Genomic DNA, 22,614 nt, shown 5'->3' with positions numbered 1-22,614 from the left:
AATGTCTGGGGACATAACTGTTTCTAAATCAGAAGGATTTCATTATGTTCCACACAGTATTTGCTACATGTGATTATTTTTAGTTGGAATTTATGGCTGTTATTCTGACAACAAAGCAAAATCCACTTCTTCAAATATTTACATTTCTTCCTCTAAAGAAGGAACTAAACTCTAAAGCCAAAACACACCCTGACCCCAAACTAACACCTTGTTTGGTTGGGTTTTTCAGCAGAAAATAAGGCAAAATAAATAAGGCAGCCCTGGAAGTGAAGGGGAAGGTGAAAAGTTTCACCAAAACCACCAAAGGGCTGTTGCTGCCCAGGATGGGTGATCCTAAAGGAAGGAAAATCCTCTGCTTTCCTGCCTCCATTCTCCACTCTCAAATTCTCTCTCCCATCCCCTTGTTGCTGGGCATTTTTTCCTATATTTACAATTCCTTTTTTTTTTCCTCAATCAAAACCACTGCATTAAGTCGCTGTCAATGCACAGGAAATTTAATTAATTCCCCCCACCCCCAAACCCTCCCAAATTGTTCCTGCTGCCCCAAGGCCCAGCTTGGTCACTCACTGTGGTCATCAGGTGCTCAGTGACAGCTGCCACCTCCTGCTGCTTCTGCAGGAGCAGGGGCATCCCCATCTCCAGGGCAGTGGCACCTCTCAGCTGCACTTTGTGAGCAGAGTGGACAACCAGAGGGAGGATCAGCTTTGCCCACCTCACAGCCTCTTCTCCCATCTGGGCTGGAGTTTGTTCCACTAAGCTGGATCAAAAAAAAAAAAAATTAAAAAAAAAACCCTCAAAAAATAAGGTTTTGATTCATTAATTTGAGATTTATTGGTTAATGTATTTATTTGTGTGGTGGGTTAAATAGTGTATTAATCAGAATTGTTTAGTTGTTTTATGATGTGATATAGGATAGAAGGAAGGTAAAGTAGGGTTAAATTTTAAAAGGTGTAAAGAAAAAGTTGAGTAATAGAAAATTAAAAGAAAAAATGAGAATAATTAGAACAACATTTTTAGAATATTTTTTCTCCCCCCTACACTTTCTTTTCTTTTATATAGATAATAGATAGAAACAAATTAGTTAATTTATAATTTTTAAAACAGAGCTCAGGCACTCAAGTTACCTTTGTACCATCAATAAATGCTCTCATTCAATCCATGATTTATAGGAAACCATTCCAATTATTTTTTTTAACCAATTGTATTTTGAGATTGTATTAAACTGCAAAGTTCAAGTGTTATTTCAGATAAACCTCAGAGCTGTCCTTTCTGTTTCAGCCCAATGCTGGTTTATCACAAAGCAGCTGAGAGCCTGACAGGAATGCACAGTGCCCAAGGAAAGCCTGGCCATGAACCACCCCTGGGAGCTCCCACACAGCTGGGAACAAATCCCAGCAGCTTCTGGAAAAATCCCCAGCCAGGTTTGCACAGACCCCATGAACACTGGGCTGCTCAGAGCTCTGATTTTATCTTCCCATTGCCAAACACACCAGGACAAAATTCCTCACATTTCCAGCATCCCAAATGTGCAGAAATGGGAATTCTGGCACATATTCAAGCTAGCCTGTACCTAGAAATGCTGGAATTTTGTCAAGTCTCCCTTTTCCCTAATCAAATCAAATCCCCACAGGTTATGGAGAATTTCTGTACTAAGGAAAAGTTCTGCCTTTCAAGTCATTTTATTCAAGCCACAGGACAAGAACTGTTTAAAAGAACTATTTCAAATGGATTTGCACTTCAAAACTTTTAGAAAAAACTTTAAAAAGAGTAAAGATACAAACTCAATGTATTTACTAATACTAACACTAATAAAGATAAAATTTGAGTATTTTAGTTCTGCTGACCAGAACAATGCACTCACAGTGATGGCACTAGAAAGTCATTTTTGTAATTAAATAGGAATTTCAACAGTTACAGGAAATATTGTACTGAAATGTGTTGCCCAGGGGATATTTTTAAATAAATCCCAAATAATAGCAAAGAATTTCTCAAGGCAGGTTCTAGAAATAAAAATGTAAAACATGACTTGGGAAACACAGGTGAGAGGTGGGAAGTAATTCCTTAAAAATGAAAATATTATCTGAATTCTGCATCAGCATGATTATATTAAGGTAATAAATTGTAATTAACATAATCAACAACTCAAGGAGCATTGAAGTTTTTTTTCTTTAGTACATTTAGTGCCACTAAGGTTTTGTATGAAGAGTTTTCCCCTCAAATCAAGGATGACAAGTGAATATTGCAGAGCTCTCACCGTATAATGACATTAAGTGCTTCATATTCCACCACAACAGACTGAACTTCTCCTTTGGTCAGGATTGCTTCCAGGGTGGAGAGAATGTTGGACACCTGAGGAAACAAGGAAACAGCTCAGTGAGCACCCAGACACAAATTCCATGAGGAGCTGGAGTTATTTCCTTTTGTCATTTCATTTTCCTGGATTGTGTTTGGGTTATGCCAGGTTTAAACTGGAATGTTCATAACCTTTCTCCCATGTTATATTTCATTGCTTTCTGATAGAACTGTTCACTTTGCAGCAATAATTTCAGGTTTTCCAAGAATTGATACTGGATGGGAAATAACCTTCAGATTTAAAAGTTAACCAGAATTTGCCTCCTCTCCCTAATGAAAAAATGAAGAACCTCACCTTCTTCTTAACAACCTCTGAAGTCTCCTCTGTGTGAGAAATGAGGCCACCAAGAGGAAAGTGAAGGAGCTCACCTCTTTTTGAACAATCTCTGGAGGAAAAGCCTGCTTGGAGATGACCCAAAGTGCCCGAGTGCGAGTGTTTTTGTCCGAGGATTTCACAGCCACGCTGTTCACGGCTGCCAGCAGCTCCTGGCTTTCAGTGGCTGAAAGGAGAACACACAACCCCTGAAAATCCTGATCCACACATCCCAGCTCCTTCTGCTCACTTCTATTTGCCCAGGATCCATTCAGCTGTAAGGTACAGTGATTTACTGCCTCACTTTGGAGCAGTTTTTCTCCTATTCAAGTAGCCAAAAAAGCTGAAAATGTATTTATGTACAAATACTAATAATGCAGTGCATCTGTATTACCTTTATAGGAATCCATAAAATCAGAAGACAGCTTTAATTAAACATACCTCAGCTAAAAATTAAATATTTATTTATTTATTCCTAACTTTATATACAAATAGAATCCATAAAATTAGAAGATAGTTTTAATTACATACACCTCAGCTAAAGATTAAGTATGTAATTCTTCCTAACTTCTTTAAGTGAATTTAAGTGACATCAATAAATTTATTTTGGAGCCTTTTTGTTATCAAAGGTGGCAAAATTGTAGCTCATTACATAAAAATTAATAAGGTTAATACAGGACTTTTCTCCATCTGTGCTCATAGTTGGATCTATCATGTGTTCCTTTAAAATTCAAGGGTGAAAAGTGTGATTTATTGCAATTCTGCACTTTGTGGGTGAATGATCTCCCAGTCACAGAAGGACATTTCTGCACTCCTGTCCCCCACCACAAGCACACCCAAAGGTACAGGAGCTGTTTGTCCTCCCTCCTGTTTAACTGCCCATTGTTTGCAGGGCTTTGTGACCTCTGGAGCCTGACATTCTGTAACACAACTGGCATTTATCAACTGGTCAGAAAAAATGAGTTATGGGAGGGAAGGAAGATATGCTAACAGATATTATTAGAAATGCTTCATTCTCACAGGAAATCAGGGGAAATTCTGCATAACAGGAAGCAGAAAAAAAATTGAGAAGATCCAAAAGAACCAATCTGAAACAGGAAAAATGCCCCCTCCCATTACCAAAAACCTTCTGAGGCAAAGCCCCAAGTGCTCAAAACCAAAACCTTTTGTGAAAGGGATTTAGCACTTTCTAGGAATGCAGGTCATACCATTTTGGATTAATTTAGATTAATCTGAAATATTTGAGGCTGGACTAGATGACCTTTAATGGTCTCTTCCAACTCAAACCACTCCATGATTTGATGGAACAAAGAAAAAAATGGAAAATGTGGAAAAGCTCTCCCAAATCCTTTTTTCCACATTATCTTTTTTTGATCACTAATTCCACACAATTAATTACTACCAAAGCATTTAATGAAACTAGAAGTTAGCAAAACAGAATTAGTGTAAGAGCATGAAAAATTATCACCATACTTGTTACAGGATGTAATTAATGAACTGATCCCACTGCTCATATTACAGACAAAATTAAAATAAATGCTAAGAAAACCATAAAGAGCTCTGATGTATGTATTTATACTCAGTTTGTTTGCTTACCAGATAATTCAGCTGTGTTATTTGAATTAAAAGTGCAGAATCCCAAGGCCTGCAATGCTGCATTACTGAGCTCCAAGTTTGGACTGGAAATGTGTGCCTGGAAAAAAAACCAAAACCAAATCAACCTAAATTCACAGAATCTCAGGTTAGAAAAGCAACTGAGAAATACTGAGTTTATTGTCTGAATAGCAACACTTCTGGGAAGATGTGAAAAATCCACCCAGGTAGGAAATCCTCCCTGGATTCTGTACACACCAAATCAATAAAACAATCAGAGGTGCTGAAGGCATTTTTGCTGTCTGTAACTAAAACATCTTTAATGAAATAAATCCCAAACATCCCAAGTTTTTCACTTTGGCTGTGTATGTTATGTCCCCTCATTTGACTCTCCAATTGTTCTGAAGCTTCTAAAACAGAAGGAAAAAATGGCTAAGAACAAACTTTACATTAATCCTTTAAAACTCTTGACATTTACTGCATATTCTGCATTCTGAAGTGTTTCTAACCCACAACACACTCTCTCTTCTGGTTGAAAAATTTGTCTGTGGGATGCTGAACTCATCCAAGACCCAGAATTTTATTTTTTTCTGCACTAATTCCTCACCACAAAAAAAAATATCTATTTTGCCAAAAACCCCTTCCTGCTGTCACCACCCTGCATTCCCACTAAAGGTTGGATTCCATGATCTCAGAGGTCCTTTACCCACCTTTCAATGCCCACAAAACCATATTTTTGTTCAGTGAAGTGTAAGAGCCCTACCTTGAACACCTTGCAGAGCTGAGGGAAGTGTTTCCTGACATCTGCAATGAATGATTTGCCTCCTCCACCAGTGAAGCGACTGCAAGGAGCCAGGAGGGAAAACAAACAATATTTCCAGGTTAAACACAGTGTAATTTATTTAATTTTCAATTCTTGACACACACCAGGGTATTTTCTTGAAGGATATTGTCACAACACTGAAGAGATAAAGAGCAAAATGCCACCAGGTCTGATCCAGCAGCAAAATCCTGTGTTACAGTACAAAGTCCTTTCTGCCTAGAACATCTATAAAAACATTAAGGGTTTTCCTTTCTTGGTCAGCTCCTATAAAAACATTAAAATTTAGCATGCAAACTTTAAATGACTTGCTGCAAATCAGAAAAACAGAAGCACAGGAGCTGAAAAAGCACTTTCCTCCAGAATGCAGGAAAATCCTGGCTTGACAAGCAGCAAGGATGACTTTGCACACAAGTGAGGAACATCCTTGCAGGACAGCTGTAATTGTCCCATAAAATGTTAATTATCAGTTTCTCACTGCAAAACCCAACCTGAGCTAAGCCCAGTCATCCAGAGCCAACCTGAGAAACCTGTTGCTGCTTCATACTTAAACCAGGACTTTTGTTTTGCTATCATTTATTTCTAGAAACCTGTAAAATCCGGTATGTGAGCAGCTACAGCTTTGCAGGTCACTGCAGAGCAGAAGGGAGGCACTGAGAGAAGAGATCGTGCCCTTGCACGTGGTAAAATCGCAGGTAAAGGCACAGGCACCTTCCAGAAAGAAATGCAATTAAAACACTGCTCCAACACCAAGTAAAAACTTCAGCCTTCCAACCATAAAGCGGCAACGCTTCGGCATTATAAGTTATTTCCCAAGTTTTTTCAGCCACCTCCGAGGATTCCCCCACGAGGGGGGCGATGCGCAGCCCTGGGAAGAAGAACACGCTCCTTCCTCCCTCCTCTTCCTCTCCTTCCTCCCCTGACTCCTCCCTCCCTCCCTTCCCTCCCCCCAGCCCCGCATGTCTCCGCGGCCACGCCGCCTCCCTTCTCGCAGCCCGGGCTCTCCCTCCCGCTGCTCCCGGTTCCCCTCCCGGCCCGAGCCCTCAGGCCGCTCCGGCAGCGTGCGCGTCCTCCCCGCGCCCACCTGACGATGGTGAGGTGCGCGTCCGTCAGCTCTCCCGGCGGCGCGGAGGGATCCTCCAGGGTTTGGAGCAGCGGGCCGAAGCTGGAGCCGGCGGCGGGATCGGGAGCGGCGGGATCGGGGGCAGCAGGATCGGGATCGGGGCCGGGAGCGCTCATGGCGGCGCCGCCGCCTCCCCCCAGCGCGGCCGCCCCTCAGCCCCGCACGCCTCCCGCGCTAAGATGGCGGCGCGCGCGGGCCCGGCGGCGCGCGGGTCTCGACCAATGGGAGCGCGGCGCGGGGATTCCCGCGCCCCGCGGAGGCCCCGCCCCTCGCCGCTGATTGGTGGAGGCGCGGCGGGAAGGGCGGGGCAGCGCGGGGGGGCGGGGCCTGCGCAGCGCTGAGGGCACCCGTTCGGGCCGGCCCCCAGATCCCGGGCTCAGGGAATAGCGGCGGAAAAAGCAGCGATCATCCATGTCCGGCTCCCCAAAAATCCCACCCTGTGCACCCCTGAGGGCGGTGTCCGACCGCTCCTGAAGCTCCGGCAGCCCTGAGGCCGGACCAGCCTCTGCGGGAAGAGCCTTTCCCTCATTTCCGACCCGAGCATGGCCTGACCCAGCTCCAGGCGCTCCCTGCCCACAGAGCTGCCCCTCAGGAGGAAGCCGCAGGTCAGCTCAAGTCAGGTCAAATCCTTAATTAATAACTTGAAATGAAGCTCCAGCTCCACAGGAACAAGGAATTACAGGAATTCCCGAGCCCCCTGTGTGGGATATCCAAGCCGCGGTGAAATCGGAAATCCTGGCCCTTCAGCGAATCCCAAGGGTTGGAAAAGCTTTCAAATAGAGCCAGGCCATGGCTGAATTTTTTTTCTGTCACCTCCAGGGCTTCCCTGTGTCAGCGAGAATTCCTGTCCTGGGAAGGGTCTTTTCCCAAAAAAATATCCCACGGGGATTCCAGGTATTCCCTGGTTCTCATCCATATCAATCCTATCGCTTCCCAGTTTAAAAAAAACAACAACAAAAAAAATCCCACCCCGAGGTCATAAATAAAATATTAACATTCCCCTTATGCTTTTTCTATTCTTTTCCATATGGACAAGCGCTGTTGGTGATCCTGGAAAAAAAAAAGGGAATTTTGTTGTACCACAAGCGCTGTGAACGCAAGGTGGCAGGATTAAAAAGCACATTTTAGGTACAGTTACATCCCATAAATGTGGTGATGCTAAACTGGTCTCGTGGAGCAGGAATGAAGTGTTGGAAATAACCAGGAGAGGAGCTGTTCTTCAGGACAGCCAGAAACCAGGATTGTATTCCCAGGGAAATTGCAATAAAAGCTAAAAAAAACCTAATTTCAGCAACTGAGAGTTAGAAGAAATAAAGCAGGAATGGGGCTGATTTGGTTGTGAAAACCATTCCTGGTGAATTCAGATGATGAGGAATACAAATGCTCCAAACAAAATGAAATTCGTAGGAAAAATTCAGCAGATCTCAAGAAAACACCCAGAAATAAAATTAAAATTTCAAATAAACACGATGTTTATAAACACACGAAGTCTGGAACAAGAAACAAAAAGAACTCACTGCAAACTCGGTGTGATTAGAACAGAGGTAGCTTTAATGCTGCTTCAGTTACAAACAGATGGAGAAGGATTTAAGTTCATCCTTTATTTAAGATTTAAGCAATTTAAAGCAGAAGGGTTTAAACCCGTGTAAACAACGCCCAACACCTCGCTGGTGTCTTGGTGAGAAGCTTCTCCTGCTGCTGCTTTATCAGTTTTATTCTCATTTCAAAGTCATTCCTTTAATTTTTTACTAAGTGAAGGATTTCAACAGGAAAAGCTGAATCTATTGAATTTCTGCTCGATCTGACAATAAAATTAAAGTGTGGATCCAACTTTGCTCCTGTGCTGCTTCCCAATTTTCACCTGCTGCCAGGCCATCCACAAGGTGAATTTTTGTGTCTTAAAAATAAGCTGGCACTGAAGACCCTTAAGAGTTCAAGAAAATCAGAAAAAATAATGTGTAGAGAGCAGGAGGAAAAAAGAAAATAAATATGTGGAAATCAAGGGAAATAAGGAGAGAAGAGCCTGTTAAGTATAAAAATCATCAGAACAGTCACACAAAAATTTGTTCAAGTGGTGCAAGAAATTCCTTTAATTTTTTATTTCAGCAGCTCTTTGGATGAGGAAAAGCTGAATCCATTGAATTTCTGCTCCATCTGACTATAAAATTAAAGTGTGGATCCATCTTTGCTCCTGTGCTGCTTCCCAGTCTTCACCTGATGAATTTTTGTGTCTTAAAAATAAGTTTACACTGAAGGCCCATGAGAGTTGAAGAAAATCAGAAAAAATAATGTGTAGAGAGCAAGGGAAAAAAAGCAAATAAATATGTGGAATTCAAGGGAAATAAGGAGAGAAGAGCCTGTTAAGTATAAAAATGATCAGAACAGTCACACAAAAATTAGTTCAAGTGGTGCAAGAAATGAGAAGTTTATATAGAAAAATAATTTCTAAGTCTTTGGTAGCAATGAATTCTGCAGATTTTTACAGTACTACTATTTTGACTTCTGTACTAGAGTACAGAAAAAATAATTTCCTGTGATCCACGTGAGCGCATTTATCGTTTGTTCCCTAATTCTGTTCGTGAACAAGACGGAAAAGAGGAAAACTCTGAGGTGACCAAACCATCTGTCTTGGTTTGGAGGACAGGTGTCTGCTAGGAAAGGCAGGAGCCTCTCTTTGAAATGGAGAATGTAAACCCCCTCCCTCCAAATTATTATAATTTTGAAATCAAGGGGCTCTCAGGCAAAGATATGGGAATTAGGAATAACAGTTCTTTACTAGGAAAATTAAAATAGAAATACAGTACTACAAAGAACAAACCCCAAACCCTGACACAGTCAGAGTACAACCTGACACCTGTCAGTCAGTCAGGATGTTGGTAGCAGTTCAATTAAATGGTGGCTGCATCCTCCTGCAGTGACAGATGTGGTTCAGTTGGAGCAGTGCTTCTGGAGAAGGGTGCAGGTTCCTTCCGAAGGTCCAGTGATGATGTGGAAAAAAGTCCAGTTTTCTTCTGGAGTCCAGGGGAAAAAAGGGCAACTTGGTGTTCTAGAATTTCAGTTTTTATCTTGGTAGGAAAGCCTTGGCTCTTCCCCCTGGCTGGAGCAACTTCCAATGGGATGCAGTAATTTTATCAGTCCCACAGTGGGACTCAATTAGCAGAAGATAACTCCATGAAGGAAGGATGGGTTGTGAAAAGATAAAGAACACTGCCCCAGCTGGTTTATAAACCATGACCATGAACAGGAGATATCCCATGGAGATAAAGAACACTGCCCCAGCTGGTTTATAAACCATGGCCATTAACAGGAGATATCCCATGGAGATAAAGAACACTGCCCCAGCTGGTTTATAAACCATGGCCATGAACAGGAGATATCCCATGGAGATAAAGAACACTGCCCCAGCTGGTTTATAAACCATGGCCATGAACAGGAGATATCCCATGGAGATAAAGAACACTGCCCCAGCTGGTTTATAAAATATGGACCATTAACAGAATATCTCCCACAGAGATCACTGCCCCAGCTGGTCTCAAGAGATGGTGATTGAATAAATACTTTTGGTCACATCCTGTATTGTAACCCTAGAAACCATCCAGTCTGTGAGTTGTGCAGCTGCAGTGCTCACATAATCCCGAATTTCCCAGGTAAAAAGTTGTTTTTCCCTGGGTTTGTGGAGTTCCTGGCCGCGTCCAGGGCGATGTAGCGGATCTGGAACCCTCCGGCCGTGACGGACGCGTCCGACAGGAACTTCAGCGTCATCACGTTGCCTGCAGGGGACACCGGGGGTCATTTTTTACAGATAAATATTTTGGATTTTAAAATTTATTTTCACATGTATTTTGGAGGGTTAAGGGTTTTTTTTCAGATTTTTTACGTATTTTTAAAGGTTTTTTCTGAGATGTATTTTGGATTTTTAAATTTTTTTTCAGATGTATTTTGGGGGGGTTAAGATTTTTTTCAGTTTTTTTTTATTATTATTTTTAAGGGTTTTTTCAGATTTTTTTGGGGTTTAAGGGTTTTTTTTTAAGATGTATTTTTTTGTGGTTTAAGTTTTTTCAGATCTATTTTTGAGGGTTTTAAATTCCTTTAGATATATTTTGGGAAACTTCAGCATCATCACATTGCCTGCAGGGGACACCAGGGGGTCATTTTTTTTCAGATATATATTTTGGATTTTAAAATTTATTTTTTTTCAGATGTATTTTAGGGGTTTAAGATTTTTTTTCAGTTTTTTTCCATATTTTTAAGGGATTTTTTCAGATGTATTTTGGATTTTTAAATTTGCTTTCAAAGCAAATAAATTACCTGTGCTAATGATGTCATCTGGCAGTTCATCTCCACAAAACCTGGAAAAAAAATGAAATTGCGCTGATGAAAAAAAATGGGAATTATGGCCCAGCCCTGCCCCATGGGGCTCAAAGGAATAAATTGATTTTTAGTGCTTGGAATTCTGTGTTAAATAATTTGATTTTTCATCATCCCACGGTGAGATTGAGAGGAGGGAGCAGTTTCCAACACCTGCAGGAAGTAAATGATGCAAAAGATGGGAAAAAAAAAAAGAATTTCACAAGAAAAAAAGAGTGAGCCCAGGCTGAGAGATGAAAAACAAAATCCATTTAAATTCTCTGTAAAAAAAACTGGACTGATATATGTATATAATATACTATATAGTATATACAATACAGAATATAGAATATTAAATATTTAATACAGTGTATTATAGCATAATATAGTATATATGTCATTTATTATCTATTTAATATTCTGTATTCTGTATTCTATATTCTACATATTGCATTTTCTATATTCTATATACTGCATATTCTATATATTGCATATCCTATATTCTATACATTGCATATTCTATATTCCATATTCCATATTCTGTATATTGCATATTCTATATCCTGTCTATTGCATATTCTATATTCTGTATCTGGAGCTCCAGTGGTGATGTGGAGAAATCCGGTTTTCCTCTGGAGTCCAGTGGAGAAAGGGGCTCCCTTAGTGTCCCAAAACCTCTGTTTTTATCTTGGTAAGAAATGTTGGGCTCTTCCCCCTGGCTGGAGCAACTCCCAATGGGATGCAGTAATTTTATCAGTGCCACAGTGGGACTCAATGGCCATGAGCAGAAAATGACTGGCTGGAGGAAGGATGGGGTGTGAAAAGATAAAGAACACTGCCCCAGTGTTTATAAACCATGGCCATGAACAGGAGATATCCCATGGAGATAAAGAACACTGCCCCAGCTGGTTTATAAACCATGGCCATGAACAGGAGATATCCCATGGAGATAAAGAACACTGCCCCAGCTGGTTTATAAACCATGGCCATGAACAGGAGATATCCCATGAGATAAAGAACACTGCCCCAGCTGGTTTATAAACCATGGCCATGAACAGGAGATATCCCATGAGATAAAGAACACTGCCCCAACTGGTTTATAAACCATGGCCATGAACAGGAGATATCCCATGGAGATAAAGAACACTGCCCCAGCTGGTTTATAAACCATGGCCATGAACAGGAGATATCCCATGAGATAAAGAACACTGCCCCAGCTGGTTTATAAACCATGGCCATGAACAGGAGATATCCCATGAGATAAAGAACACTGCCCCAGCTGTTTTCAATGGATGCCCATTAGCAGAATATCTCCCACAGAGATCAGGATCACTGCCCCACCCTCAGCAGATGGTGACAGAACAGACACCTTTTATCACACCCTGTATTGTAACATGTGGCTTATAATCAGGTGCAGTTTATAATTGTGAAATTACTGTAATTTGGGACTGAACCCCCTGTACCTGCCCACGAAGCCGTTGACGTCGTCGTAGCTGTCGTAGACCTCCAGGAAATCGGCCAGGCACGCCGTGTCCTCCTCCACATCGAACTCCAGGAACTGCAGCTGGATCCTCTGGCCCAGCTTCACCCGGATGTGCCAGTAGCAGATCTGGTTGTTCTCGTACTCATTGGGGTACCCTGGCGACTTGAACACGTGCTTGGAGTCTGTGAACACCCCGCCACACTCTTTTCCTAAGGAGAGGAATGAAACCAGCAACAGTTTCAATCTGAATTTCATTGGCCTGGAGGTCTGCAGGGAATCTCACAGTGTGAGGTTAGAACTGAGTGGGGTCATCTCCAAATGATTAATTCAGCTAAGAGTTACTAACAGGCTGTTCATTGCAAAAGTGCACCAGTCCCAAAGGCACAGCCACAGATGTTAAAGTCCATGCTAAGGTTTGGTAAAGAGTCCCAAACAGAAGCAGGAGCCACTGCCAGGGTTCCTGGTGTTGTTGCCACAGCTCCTCTCTTGTCCTTGGGTGTTGGAGATGCTGGCAGAGAGCAAAGCAAAGTAATGCAGAAAGCAATGGCATGAAGCACTGACTCTCCCCAAAATCCTCTTATGTAGGATTTTTCCAACAAGCTAACACATAAACTCAGACCTCTACCTCTGAATCTATTAGAATTCTGATTTCTTAACAAGCTAGGATATGTATAAACCACATATACAATCTGTCTTGTTCTATCTGAAAAATGTCAGCAATATTCTCACTGGAGTTCTGTTTTGTTTAAGCATGGTATCCTAACAAACTTCTGGAGCCACAAATCTCAGTGCTGGACACTCGTGGCTGTGCAGGTTTGGTAATTCAGAGCCTGAACACAAATCTCAGTGCTGGACACTCCTGTCTGTCAGGTTTGGTAATTCAGAGCCTGAACACAAATCTCAGTGCTGGACACTCCTGTCTGTCAGGTTTGGTAATTCAGACCATGAACACAAATCTCAGTGCTGGACACTCCTGTCTGTCAGGTTTGGTAATTCAGACCATGAACACAAATCCTTTCAGTGCTGTACACTTCTGTCTGTGCAGTTTTGGCAGCTCTGATTTCCTTTTCCCTTTTGTGCTCTGGCCAAACTGGACAGCAACTCCCCATGGCCCAGAGCAGAAGCTGACAAAGAACTTGGTCCATGCAGAAATTCCAAGGGCAGGAATCTCTCTGCAGCTCCCTTTGTGTGCAGAACATCTGGGAACAGCCCCCACCCCACACAAGTATTTGATGAACATAAACAAACCCCAGCCCTGGGAGCACAAACAAAATGAGCACAGCTGTGCAGACGTCATGGCCTGGGCTGAGCCTGGCTCTGCCAGGCAGGGCTGGAGCAGCACAGAGCTAAGCTGAGCTTTGCTTTTCTTCCTGGGGCCACGTTTGCCATGTCCCCTGCTGAGGGAAGGGACACCAGGCTGAGCTGTGAGCATTGCTGTCACCTGCAGGGCAGTGTGGAGGGGCTGGAGTGTGTAAAACAGAAATCTGAGTCCCTCAGGGAGAGGAAAGAATGCAGGGATTCTTTTAAAGCCTTTGAAGAAATTGAAAAATTAAAGCCTTTAGATTAATTAAAATATATTTTAAAAATTTTAAAATATTAAAGATATTTTTAAAATTAAAGAATTTAAAATAAATAAAGAAATTAAAGACTTAAAGCCTTCAGAGAAATTAAAATATATTAAGCCACACGGATATGAAGGAGAAGTGTAAGTTTTAGTGTTAAGTAAGTAAAATATACATTAAGTGCCTTAAGAGAGTAAAAAGCCCTAAAGCCTGGTTTAAAGTTCAGTAATTTAGCTCCAGACATGATGAAAACGTAGCAGAACATTGCTTGCATTTCTAGATAAAACAGAACCATTTCTGTGAATAGACAGAACTATATGTGTAAATTATGTGTAAGGACTGACACTGTTTTTGTACTTTAGAATTGAGCTCTGATAGGTGTAGGAAGAATGTTCTAGAGTCGTGTTTTTAGTTGATTGGATGATTTATGAACAAAATCTCCTGTGTTGGGGTGAGAGATACAGAAGAAGAAAAGGAGGAAGAAGAAAAAGAAGACAGATGTGGGAGTTGCTGTAGCTACTTCTGCTCAGGACTCTATGCCCAAGCATAAAAACTTTTATTTTTTTAGCTTTGAGCACAGACTTTAATACTCTGAACTCCTGGGAGACTGATGCACTCCTGCAATAAACAACTTTATAACTGCTCCTGTCTCTTTGAAGACCCAGACCCACAGAAATCTCGACAGGGACAAGGTTCTTGTCAGTGCTCTTGGAATTCTGATCTGCTCTGGAGACCAACTTCTCACCTAATGACACACAAAGCACTGCTGGGAGTTTCACAGAACCACAGAATTACAGGCTGGTTTGGATGGAAGGATTAAAACTCATCCCTTGCCATGGGCAGGGACATTTCCACTGTCCCAGGATGTTCCAGCCTGGCCTTGGACACTTCCAGGGATCCAGGGACAGCCACAGCTTCTCTGGACACCCTGTGCCAGGTCCTCCCCACCCTCCTAAGAAACAATTCCTCACAATTCCTCCTTAGGACAAGCTCCTAAGAATGCCAGTCCCAGACAGGGCATTGATTTTCAAAGCTGTTCCATCTCAGGCACAAAAACAGAAGGATTAACCTGTTGCAGGCAGAATACCTCAGGTTATACACTTCAGATTATTCAGATAAATTGTGGGCTAGATGCAGAAGAGGACAAAAGAGGATAGAAGAGGATAAAAGAGGATAGAAGAGGACAAAAGAGGACAGAAGAGGACAAAAGAGGATAAAAGAGGACAAAAGAGGGCTGTGCTCACCGTTGGGGTTGTAGCAGTAGGCGTCCCACCTCTCGCTCCTGTTGAGGCGAATTCCATAATCCACAATTCCAGTCTTGCCAAAGCCACAGTTGGCTCCAGCTTTCACTATGGGATAACCAACCCTGCCCTTTGCCATCCAGCCAGCAGCACACACGTGGAATCCTGCAGCAGAGGGAAAATGAGATGTGGATCTGATCAATCCTGAGCTCTTCTTCAACAAAATCCTGCTCAATGACCTGAGTGTATCTGATAGAAACTGAGCTGCACAGGAGAACAGGAGGATGAGGGATAATTTTAAATACAGGGGATAAAATTGAATTGTGTTCTCCACGATGGGATTCATCTGAAAGCCCAAATCAAACCCAGATGGACTGCACAGCTCCCTGGGCAGTCAGTGTTAAGTGCTCTACCAGCACTTGTAATCAAATCATCCACTGGATGAGTTTTCCAGGGGTGTTCCCTGTTTTCCTTTTGAAGCCACACAAATTTACTCAATCCCCTCTCAAGAGTTCTCAGCATTAAGTTCTAAAAATACACAAAATACTACAGACAGATACCACAGACAGCTAAAACCTCCAAGTATTTGCTTAAAACACTTTCCATTTCAATTTAAATACCTGAAATGCCTCAAGGATTCCTTGCCAAACAAAAAGATCCCCTTAATGCATTTTGTGGCTGAGAACTCAACACCAACAGCCAAAGAATGCAATGTGGCTCAGCCTCTGGGGGAGACCCATCCAACATCTTCATGGAGAGGAACTGGAACATATTTGTGGCATCTTAGGGCTCTGAGTGGCTCAGAAGAAGCAAAAATTCCCTTTTCACATGTGCTGGTGCTGGCAGCCAGCTTCTGACTCAACAGCAGAGTGAAAAAATGTCTGGAGTGGGGGATGTTTTATTGTTTTCCCAGTGAACTTATTGGGAGTTAGCTGGAAATAGAGGGGAGCCCTCACTCTGAGCTCAGCACTCATTCCCTTGCAGAGAAAACATCTTGGTGGAAATAAAAGATGTTGAGTGGTTGGAGGGAGTCCAGAGGGGGTCAGGGAGATGCTGCAGGGCTGGGAGAGCTGGGAATGTTCACCTGGAGAAGGGAAGGATTTGGGGAGAGCTCAGAGCCCCTTCCAGGACCTAAAGGGGATCCAGGAGAGCTGGAGAGGGGCTGGGGGCAAGGGATGGAGGGACAGGACACAGGGAATGGCAGGGATAGATGGGATATTGGGAATTGGGAATTCCTGGCTGGGCTGGAATTCCCAGAGCAGCTGTGGCTGCCGCTGATCCCTGGAAGTGTCCCAGGCCAGGCTGGACATTGGGGTTGGACACTGGGGACAGTGGGGGCTGTCCCTGCCATGGCTAGGGTGGCACTGGGTGGGATTTGAGATCCCTTCCAACCCAACCCATTCCATGATCACTGCTGGGTGGGATGAACACTCCAAACACCCAAACAGCTCCATGAGTTCCTCTTCCCCCCTTTGTCCTCCTGGAGCAGAGATATCGGGAGCTGGGAATTCCTGCACTCACCGCGCTCCGCCACCAAACGCAGATTTACAAATCTCAGAGCCACAAAACTCCCAGAATTTGCGACAACACCCCACTGCCCACCCTCTGCAGGAGCTCCAGCATTGCCCTGAATTTTGCAGACCTATTTTCCGGGCTGCCTCCAGCTGCTGGTAGGTGGCCAGGTGCCCTCCCTCGTACTCGCACACCGCCTTGGCCTCGGCGAAGGTCAGCCGGTACTTGCCGGAGCGCGACTCGCGGTGATACACGCCAGCTGCTCGCTCTGTGGGGACAAAAGGGGACAAACAGCGTCAGGGGACGGCTGCCAGCTCGTCCAGCAGCTCCCACAGAGGTGCAGGAGCAGCTGGTCCTCCGCCAGGGGAAGGGGGAATGGTGGCAGGAAGGGAGCGCCAGGAAAAATCATCCATCGTGAGCTGATGGGGTGTGTGACACCAAAGGGATGTGTGTGACACCCATGGGGTGTGTGTGACACCCAGAGGGATGTGTGTGACACCCAAAGTGTGTGTGTGACACCCTGGGATGTGTGTGACACCCATGGGGTGTGTGTGACACCCAGGGATGTGTGTGACACCCAGGGATGTGTGTGACACCCAAAGGGGTGTGTGTGACACCCATGGGATGTGTGTGACACCAAGGGATGTGTGTGACACCCTGGGATGTGTGTGACACCCAGAGGGATGTGTGTGACACCCAAAGAGGTGTGTGTGACACCCTGGGATGTGTGTGACACCAAGGGATATGTGTGACACCCAGAGGGATGTGTGTGACACCCATGGGATGTGTGTGACACCCTGGGATGTGTGTGACACCCAAAGGGATGTGTGTGACACCCAGAGGGATGTGTGTGACACCCAGGGATGTGTGTGACACCCAAAGGGAGGTGTGTGACACCCAAGGGATGTGTGTGACACCAAGGGATGTGTGTGACACCCATGGGGTGTGTGTGACACCCAGGGATGTGTGTGACACCAAGGGATGTGTGTGACACCCATGGGATGTGTGTGTGACACCAAAGGGATGTGTGTGACACCCATGGGATGTGTGTGACACCCAGGGATGTGTGTGACACCCACAGGATGTGTGTGACACCCACGGGATGTGTGTGACACCCAGGGATGTGTGTGACACCCATGGGATGTGTGTGACACCAAAGGGGTGTGTGTGACACCAAAGGGGTGTGTGTGACACCCAGGGATGTGTGTGACACCCATGGGATGTGTGTGACACCCATGGGATGTGTGTGACACCCAAAGGGATGTGTGTGACACCCAGGGATGTGTGTGACACCCAGAGGGATGTGTGTGACACCCAGAGGGATGTGTGTGACACCATGGGATGTGTGTGACACCCATGGGATGTGTGTGACACCCAGAGAGATGTGTGTGACACCCAGGGATGTGTGTGACACCCAGGGATGTGTGTGACACCCAGAGGGATGTGTGTGACACCCATGGGATGTGTGTGACACCCTGGGATGTGTGTGACACCCAGGGATGTGTGTGACACCAAGGGATGTGTGTGACACCCAATGTACCTGAATAAATGTATAAATATTCAATAAGTATAAAAATAAATATATAACAATAATTTAATTAAATATAAAATTACTTTTTATATTCAATAAATATTTAAAAATTGCTTTTTATTCCCTTAATTTTGTCTGACCTGTCTATGGATAGCCTGAAAAGGCATCGTGTGTGACACCCAAAATCATGTGTGACACACAAATGTAGGATTTGATGTGGGAGAAATTCAGCTCAGAGCTTGGAGAGTTTCTGTGAACAACAGAAAATCACCCAAAAAAGTTCAGAACCAAGCTTGGAGAGTTTGTGAAGAACAGAAAATCACCCAAAGGAGTTCAGAACCGAGCTTGGAGAGTTTTTTTTGAGGAACAGAAAATCACAGCTACTTGGGAGAGAGGAGAGGCAGAAATGAAAGGAGGGGGAAATGTCAAATAAAAATATCTGAGCGTGTGTCACCGGGGCAGGACCAGAACAATTGCTGGCTGACATTTCTGCCGCGCAGAAAATTCGATTTCTTCGTTGTTTTTTTTTACTTTGCCGTGCTGAGTCTGAGATAAAACAGCTTTCCAAGGAAACCTAGAAACTGCTGAGAGTTTTGTGTCTCTGCATGTTGCACTTGTCTGGTGCCATATGTGTGGAAATCTGTCTCTGCAGATCTCATCTGAAGGGGTTTTTTGTTTAGGTCTCACTTATATTTAGCATAATCTGAGAGGAATGGCTGTTTGCAGCTCTGCCCAGCCAGTGTGGCTGAGAAAAGATGGAAGCAGGGAGCATTTTTTACAGTAGTTATTTGTAGCATAAAAATAAGGAATGTATTTTCTAGGGACTTGCTTGGAGTCAGAGCTTTTGGCTGGGTTAGGGGAGGTTTTCTTTAAAGAGAAAATGTGGTTAGGAATGGTGAGAGCCCTTAGCAGACACAGGATGATGTTGGCCAGGGTGGTTTTTGGACCTGTAGTGGCTGGCCTTGAGCCCAGAGAAATAAATTATAATGCTGACAAGAGTCTCAGGAGAGGGAGAGCCTCCTTCTGAGCATCCCTGGGAATATCTGTGGTGTGGATAACAGGAAAAAACCCTCCTGAAGGAGCCAGGACAACCCCAGCTGGGGAATCATGGCATGGCCTACTGCAAAAACTCCTTTTTAATTAGGAATTTATTCCTAGGAAGTGTTCCTCATTAGTCTAAGCTCCTGAGAAATGCAGAGCCATCAGCTCTGTGAGTGCAGGGCTGGTAAATCCCTGAATCCCTCAGGAAGCAGCACAGGGCACAGCCTGGAATCCACATTATTGATCCTGCAGAGCCCAGGGAGGGGACTGGAAACCAATTCTCTGAAAACTCACCACTTTTAGTTGGTTTTTATTCACCTGGCAATATAATTTTTCAGGTTTTATCCTCACTTATTGCTGGAATATCACTATGGACAGGCACCAGATTTTGCAGAATATTGCTGGGAATATCAGCTCTTCACAGAGCCTGGACCAGCAGCACCCTGTGAGGTGTGAGCACCCTCTCATCTCTTTGATTCCCCTGCTCCATGGAAAAACAGCTTTTGGAAAAACCAGAGCACACACAGGTCCTGCCCCAGCCCTGGGGGCTGCTGCTGCCTCTGGCTGCCCCAGTTTAGTGACACAAAATCCCAGTTAGCTGGTGGCATCAATGTTTTCCCCCTCCCTCTTAATTCCAATTTCCTGTGCAGGGAGATAAACTCATCACCAAACACAGAGCTGGGGCAGAGCAGAGCTCTTCATTTGCATTAAATTTACTCTAAATGTACTTATGTGTGTCTCTGGACACATTTCCACACAAACTTCACCCCAACTGCAATTCATGGAGTTGAGCTGTGGATAAACCTGCAGGAAATGTTGATTTTTCTGGCCATGGGTTCCACAGCTCAGGTCTGCTCCAATTCCCAATTCCCAAAATTCCTCCTTGGAGCCCAGCACAGCAGGACCCTGCAAGGACAGCGACCCCCAGCTCCCCCCCAGCTGCAGGAGGGGCTGAAACCCAGCCCAGCCCTGCTGCACAAACACGAGCAGCGTGAAATTTGGCTAAACCAAGCACCTGCAATATGCATGAGACCAGTGCTGAATGCTACATCAACAGGAATATTTCACTTTTAAGCATAGAGTAGAGCTCCTGGCAGGGTCCTCTGCTGCTCAGAGAATTTCACAAAGGGGGTTGGGGCACTGAGAGCTGGCACAGGAACGAGCCCAGGAGCAAATCTGGGCAGGGCTGTGCCAAACCCCCTCCTCAGCTGAGAACAAACCCCTGGGCACAACAATGAGCAGCCCTACAATTCCAGGGCACCAGGAGGTGACACAGGCACAGGAGAGGGTTTGTGACCTTGGAAAAGCTAAAAGCCAGGAGCCAGAATTCCAGATTTTTTAAATACACATATATATATTTATAAATGTGTATACATTCTAAGGATTTGTGGAAGGAGAAGGTGTTTTCCTTATTTTGCTGAATTTTGGGCTTGGTTCTTTACCAGGAGAGCAGAAAAGCACAGCTCAGATGTCACAGTGCATCCCCAGATGCTCGAGCACAGTGAGGCTGAGATTGGGGTGACTTCTTTCACTGTTCAAGTTATTTTATTTTAAATGCAAAGAAGCATGAAGTGGATGGCTGCAAGTTTGTCAATTTTATCTTCATTTATACCCTGAATTCCATTGGAAATTCAATTAACTGCACTCTGAGGTTCATTTCACTCACACAGGATGGTGCATTTCTGCTTTGGTTTGTTTATTTAGAGAAAGCCATCAGGTTTCTTTTACCCCCTGGTTTATTTTTATTTACTCTCCTGGTAAATGCTCAGAGGTGCAGCCAAACAGAATTTTATGATGCCTTCCAATTAGCACACAGCTGCTCCATTTTTAAGCATTTAAAAGATTTTTTTTTCCCTCCCATTTGACTTCCATTCACGAGACTGCTCAAATGATCGCTGTCATCCCAAATTTCTGGACAGCAGGGGTGGAGCCTGGAGCTGCCAAGCTGCTCCTTCTTGGAGCTCTCCCCACCTGAGCACTCCCAGGAATTGTGAGGCACAGCCCCAGGTTTGGGAGAGGGGAAAGAGAAGTCATTAAAAACGTGCAGCCAAATGGAAAATAATAATTTCTGTGCCTCGTTTGTGCTCCTGGAGCTTTGCAGGAGACACCTGAGCACAGCCAGCTCCAGGGGCTCCTGAAAACCCTCAGGGAAATGCAGCAGGGGAGGAAGGGTTTGGAAATGTTTGTCTGGAAAACAAATTGCTTTGATTTTGGCATCCTCCATCCCGAGCTCCGTGTTGCATTGGATAATTACAACGAGCTGCAAAAGAACCCTCAGAGCTCTTGAAACCCACTGGAGGTACAAAAAAAAAAACATTCCCACAGCATTTTTGTGTTGCCATTTGGAAATCTCTGTGCTGCTAAAGGATGAGAACAAACCAATGGCCCAAACATCCCCATTCCTGCACTTCCTCAGAAAGCCAGGAAATATTCTCACTGCTATTTCCACATCATTTCGTTTCACATGCAGGACCCCAGGCATGGGAAGTATGTTCATGCAGAAAGTAATTCATTCCTTTGGCAAATGTTTCTTTTCAGGCTCGTTTTCCCTCAAAACAAACCCTCTGCTCTTTAATGAACTCAGTTTTCACTTTGCCTCCTGCTGCAGGAAAAGACATTCAGATTAAATGGATAATCAGCTTTTGAAATAAGTAAATGGCTTTTCCTGCAGTTCAGTGAAACTCTACAAACAGCAGGCTGGTATAAAGGCACAGCCATCTGCAGGTAAAGTGATTTCTATAAATTTCAGAGCAGAGTTTGGCTCAGCTCAGCTCTGGGTGCTGGGAGCTCATCCTTCCCCTGCTGGACAAGCCCAGGGACCCTGCAGGGTGACAAGGAAAGCAAAGATCTCTTACCTAACCAGATGGAGTTGTGCAGCACTCCATCCCTGAAGCCCCAGGCTGCAGCCTGCTCGCAGAGCAGGGCAGAGAGGAGGAGCAGCGCAATCATCTCCAGGGCACAGAGGGAACGCTCCCGCTCCAGGCTGGCTCCGCAGCTGGCTCGATCCTCCTGCAACATCTGGGAGCCAGATCTTAAATGGAGAGCTCAGCTGTGAGGTCAGAGGGGCTGCTCCAATGGTGCTGCTGCTCTTCTTGCCCAACTGCTGGGGTGGCTGCAGTGGCCCATGTGACTCATGGCTGGCTCTGCTCCTGCCCAGCCTGGCCAAGAATCCATCCCATCCCATCCCTGTGTGCTGCAGAGCGCAGGGACACTGCCCCAGCCAAGCTCTGCTCGCTCCTCAGCCTCACAATAAAGCCAGGAGCCAGCCTATCTGCTCTGAGCGCTTTCAGTCACAACATTTGCAGCATCCAAGAGGTCCCACACACTCCTATCCTGCTCGTTTAAACATTCTTCTAAAATATCCCACACACTCCTCTCGTTATCATTTAAACATTTTCTCCCTAAAAGATCCCACACACTCCCTCTCATCCTCATTAAAAAATCTCCTCTCCTTCAAAAAATCCCACACACTCCTCTCATTATCATTTAAACTCTCCCCTATAAGATGCCACACACTCCTCTCATCCTCAGTTAAACATTTTCCTCCCTAAAAAGATCCCACACACTCCCTCTCATCCTCATTAAAAAATCTCCTCTCCTTCAAAAAGTCCCACACACTCCTCTCATTATCATTTAAACTCTCCTCTAAAAGATCCCACACACTCCTCTCATCCTCAGTTAAACATTCTCCTCTGA

General features: G+C 44.4%; 2 protein-coding genes across 2 annotated transcripts in view; both read right to left on the bottom strand.

The window, feature by feature from the left end:
* The window catches only part of LOC116999016 (telomere-associated protein RIF1-like), a 29,257-nt gene extending 22,934 nt beyond the window's left edge, over positions 1-6,323 (bottom strand). The window contains exons 1-6 of the mRNA XM_033065302.1: positions 6,163-6,323; positions 5,022-5,100; positions 4,262-4,358; positions 2,722-2,852; positions 2,255-2,349; positions 568-757 (exon numbers count right to left, since the gene is read on the bottom strand). Coding sequence (XP_032921193.1) covers positions 568-757; positions 2,255-2,349; positions 2,722-2,852; positions 4,262-4,358; positions 5,022-5,100; positions 6,163-6,317 — 747 coding nt within the window. The 5' untranslated portion in view covers positions 6,318-6,323. The remainder of the gene's footprint in view (positions 1-567; positions 758-2,254; positions 2,350-2,721; positions 2,853-4,261; positions 4,359-5,021; positions 5,101-6,162) is intronic.
* Positions 6,324-9,658: 3,335 nt separating this feature from the next.
* On the bottom strand, positions 9,659-22,016 carry LOC116999012 (tumor necrosis factor-inducible gene 6 protein-like). The gene is made up of 6 exons (XM_033065299.2): positions 21,774-22,016; positions 16,477-16,614; positions 14,838-14,999; positions 12,012-12,240; positions 10,510-10,550; positions 9,659-9,971 (listed from the first exon to the last, which is right to left on the bottom strand). Exons 1-6 carry the CDS (start codon positions 21,934-21,936, stop codon positions 9,826-9,828), a joined length of 879 nt encoding a protein of 292 aa, XP_032921190.1. The 5' UTR covers positions 21,937-22,016; the 3' UTR covers positions 9,659-9,825.
* Between the last annotated feature and the right edge of the window lie 598 nt (positions 22,017-22,614).

Source organism: Catharus ustulatus, chromosome 7 (genome assembly GCF_009819885.2).
Source record: "Catharus ustulatus isolate bCatUst1 chromosome 7, bCatUst1.pri.v2, whole genome shotgun sequence".
In the NCBI taxonomy this organism is placed as follows: domain Eukaryota; kingdom Metazoa; phylum Chordata; class Aves; order Passeriformes; family Turdidae; genus Catharus; species Catharus ustulatus.
This window is presented reverse-complemented; position numbering and strand designations above follow the sequence as displayed.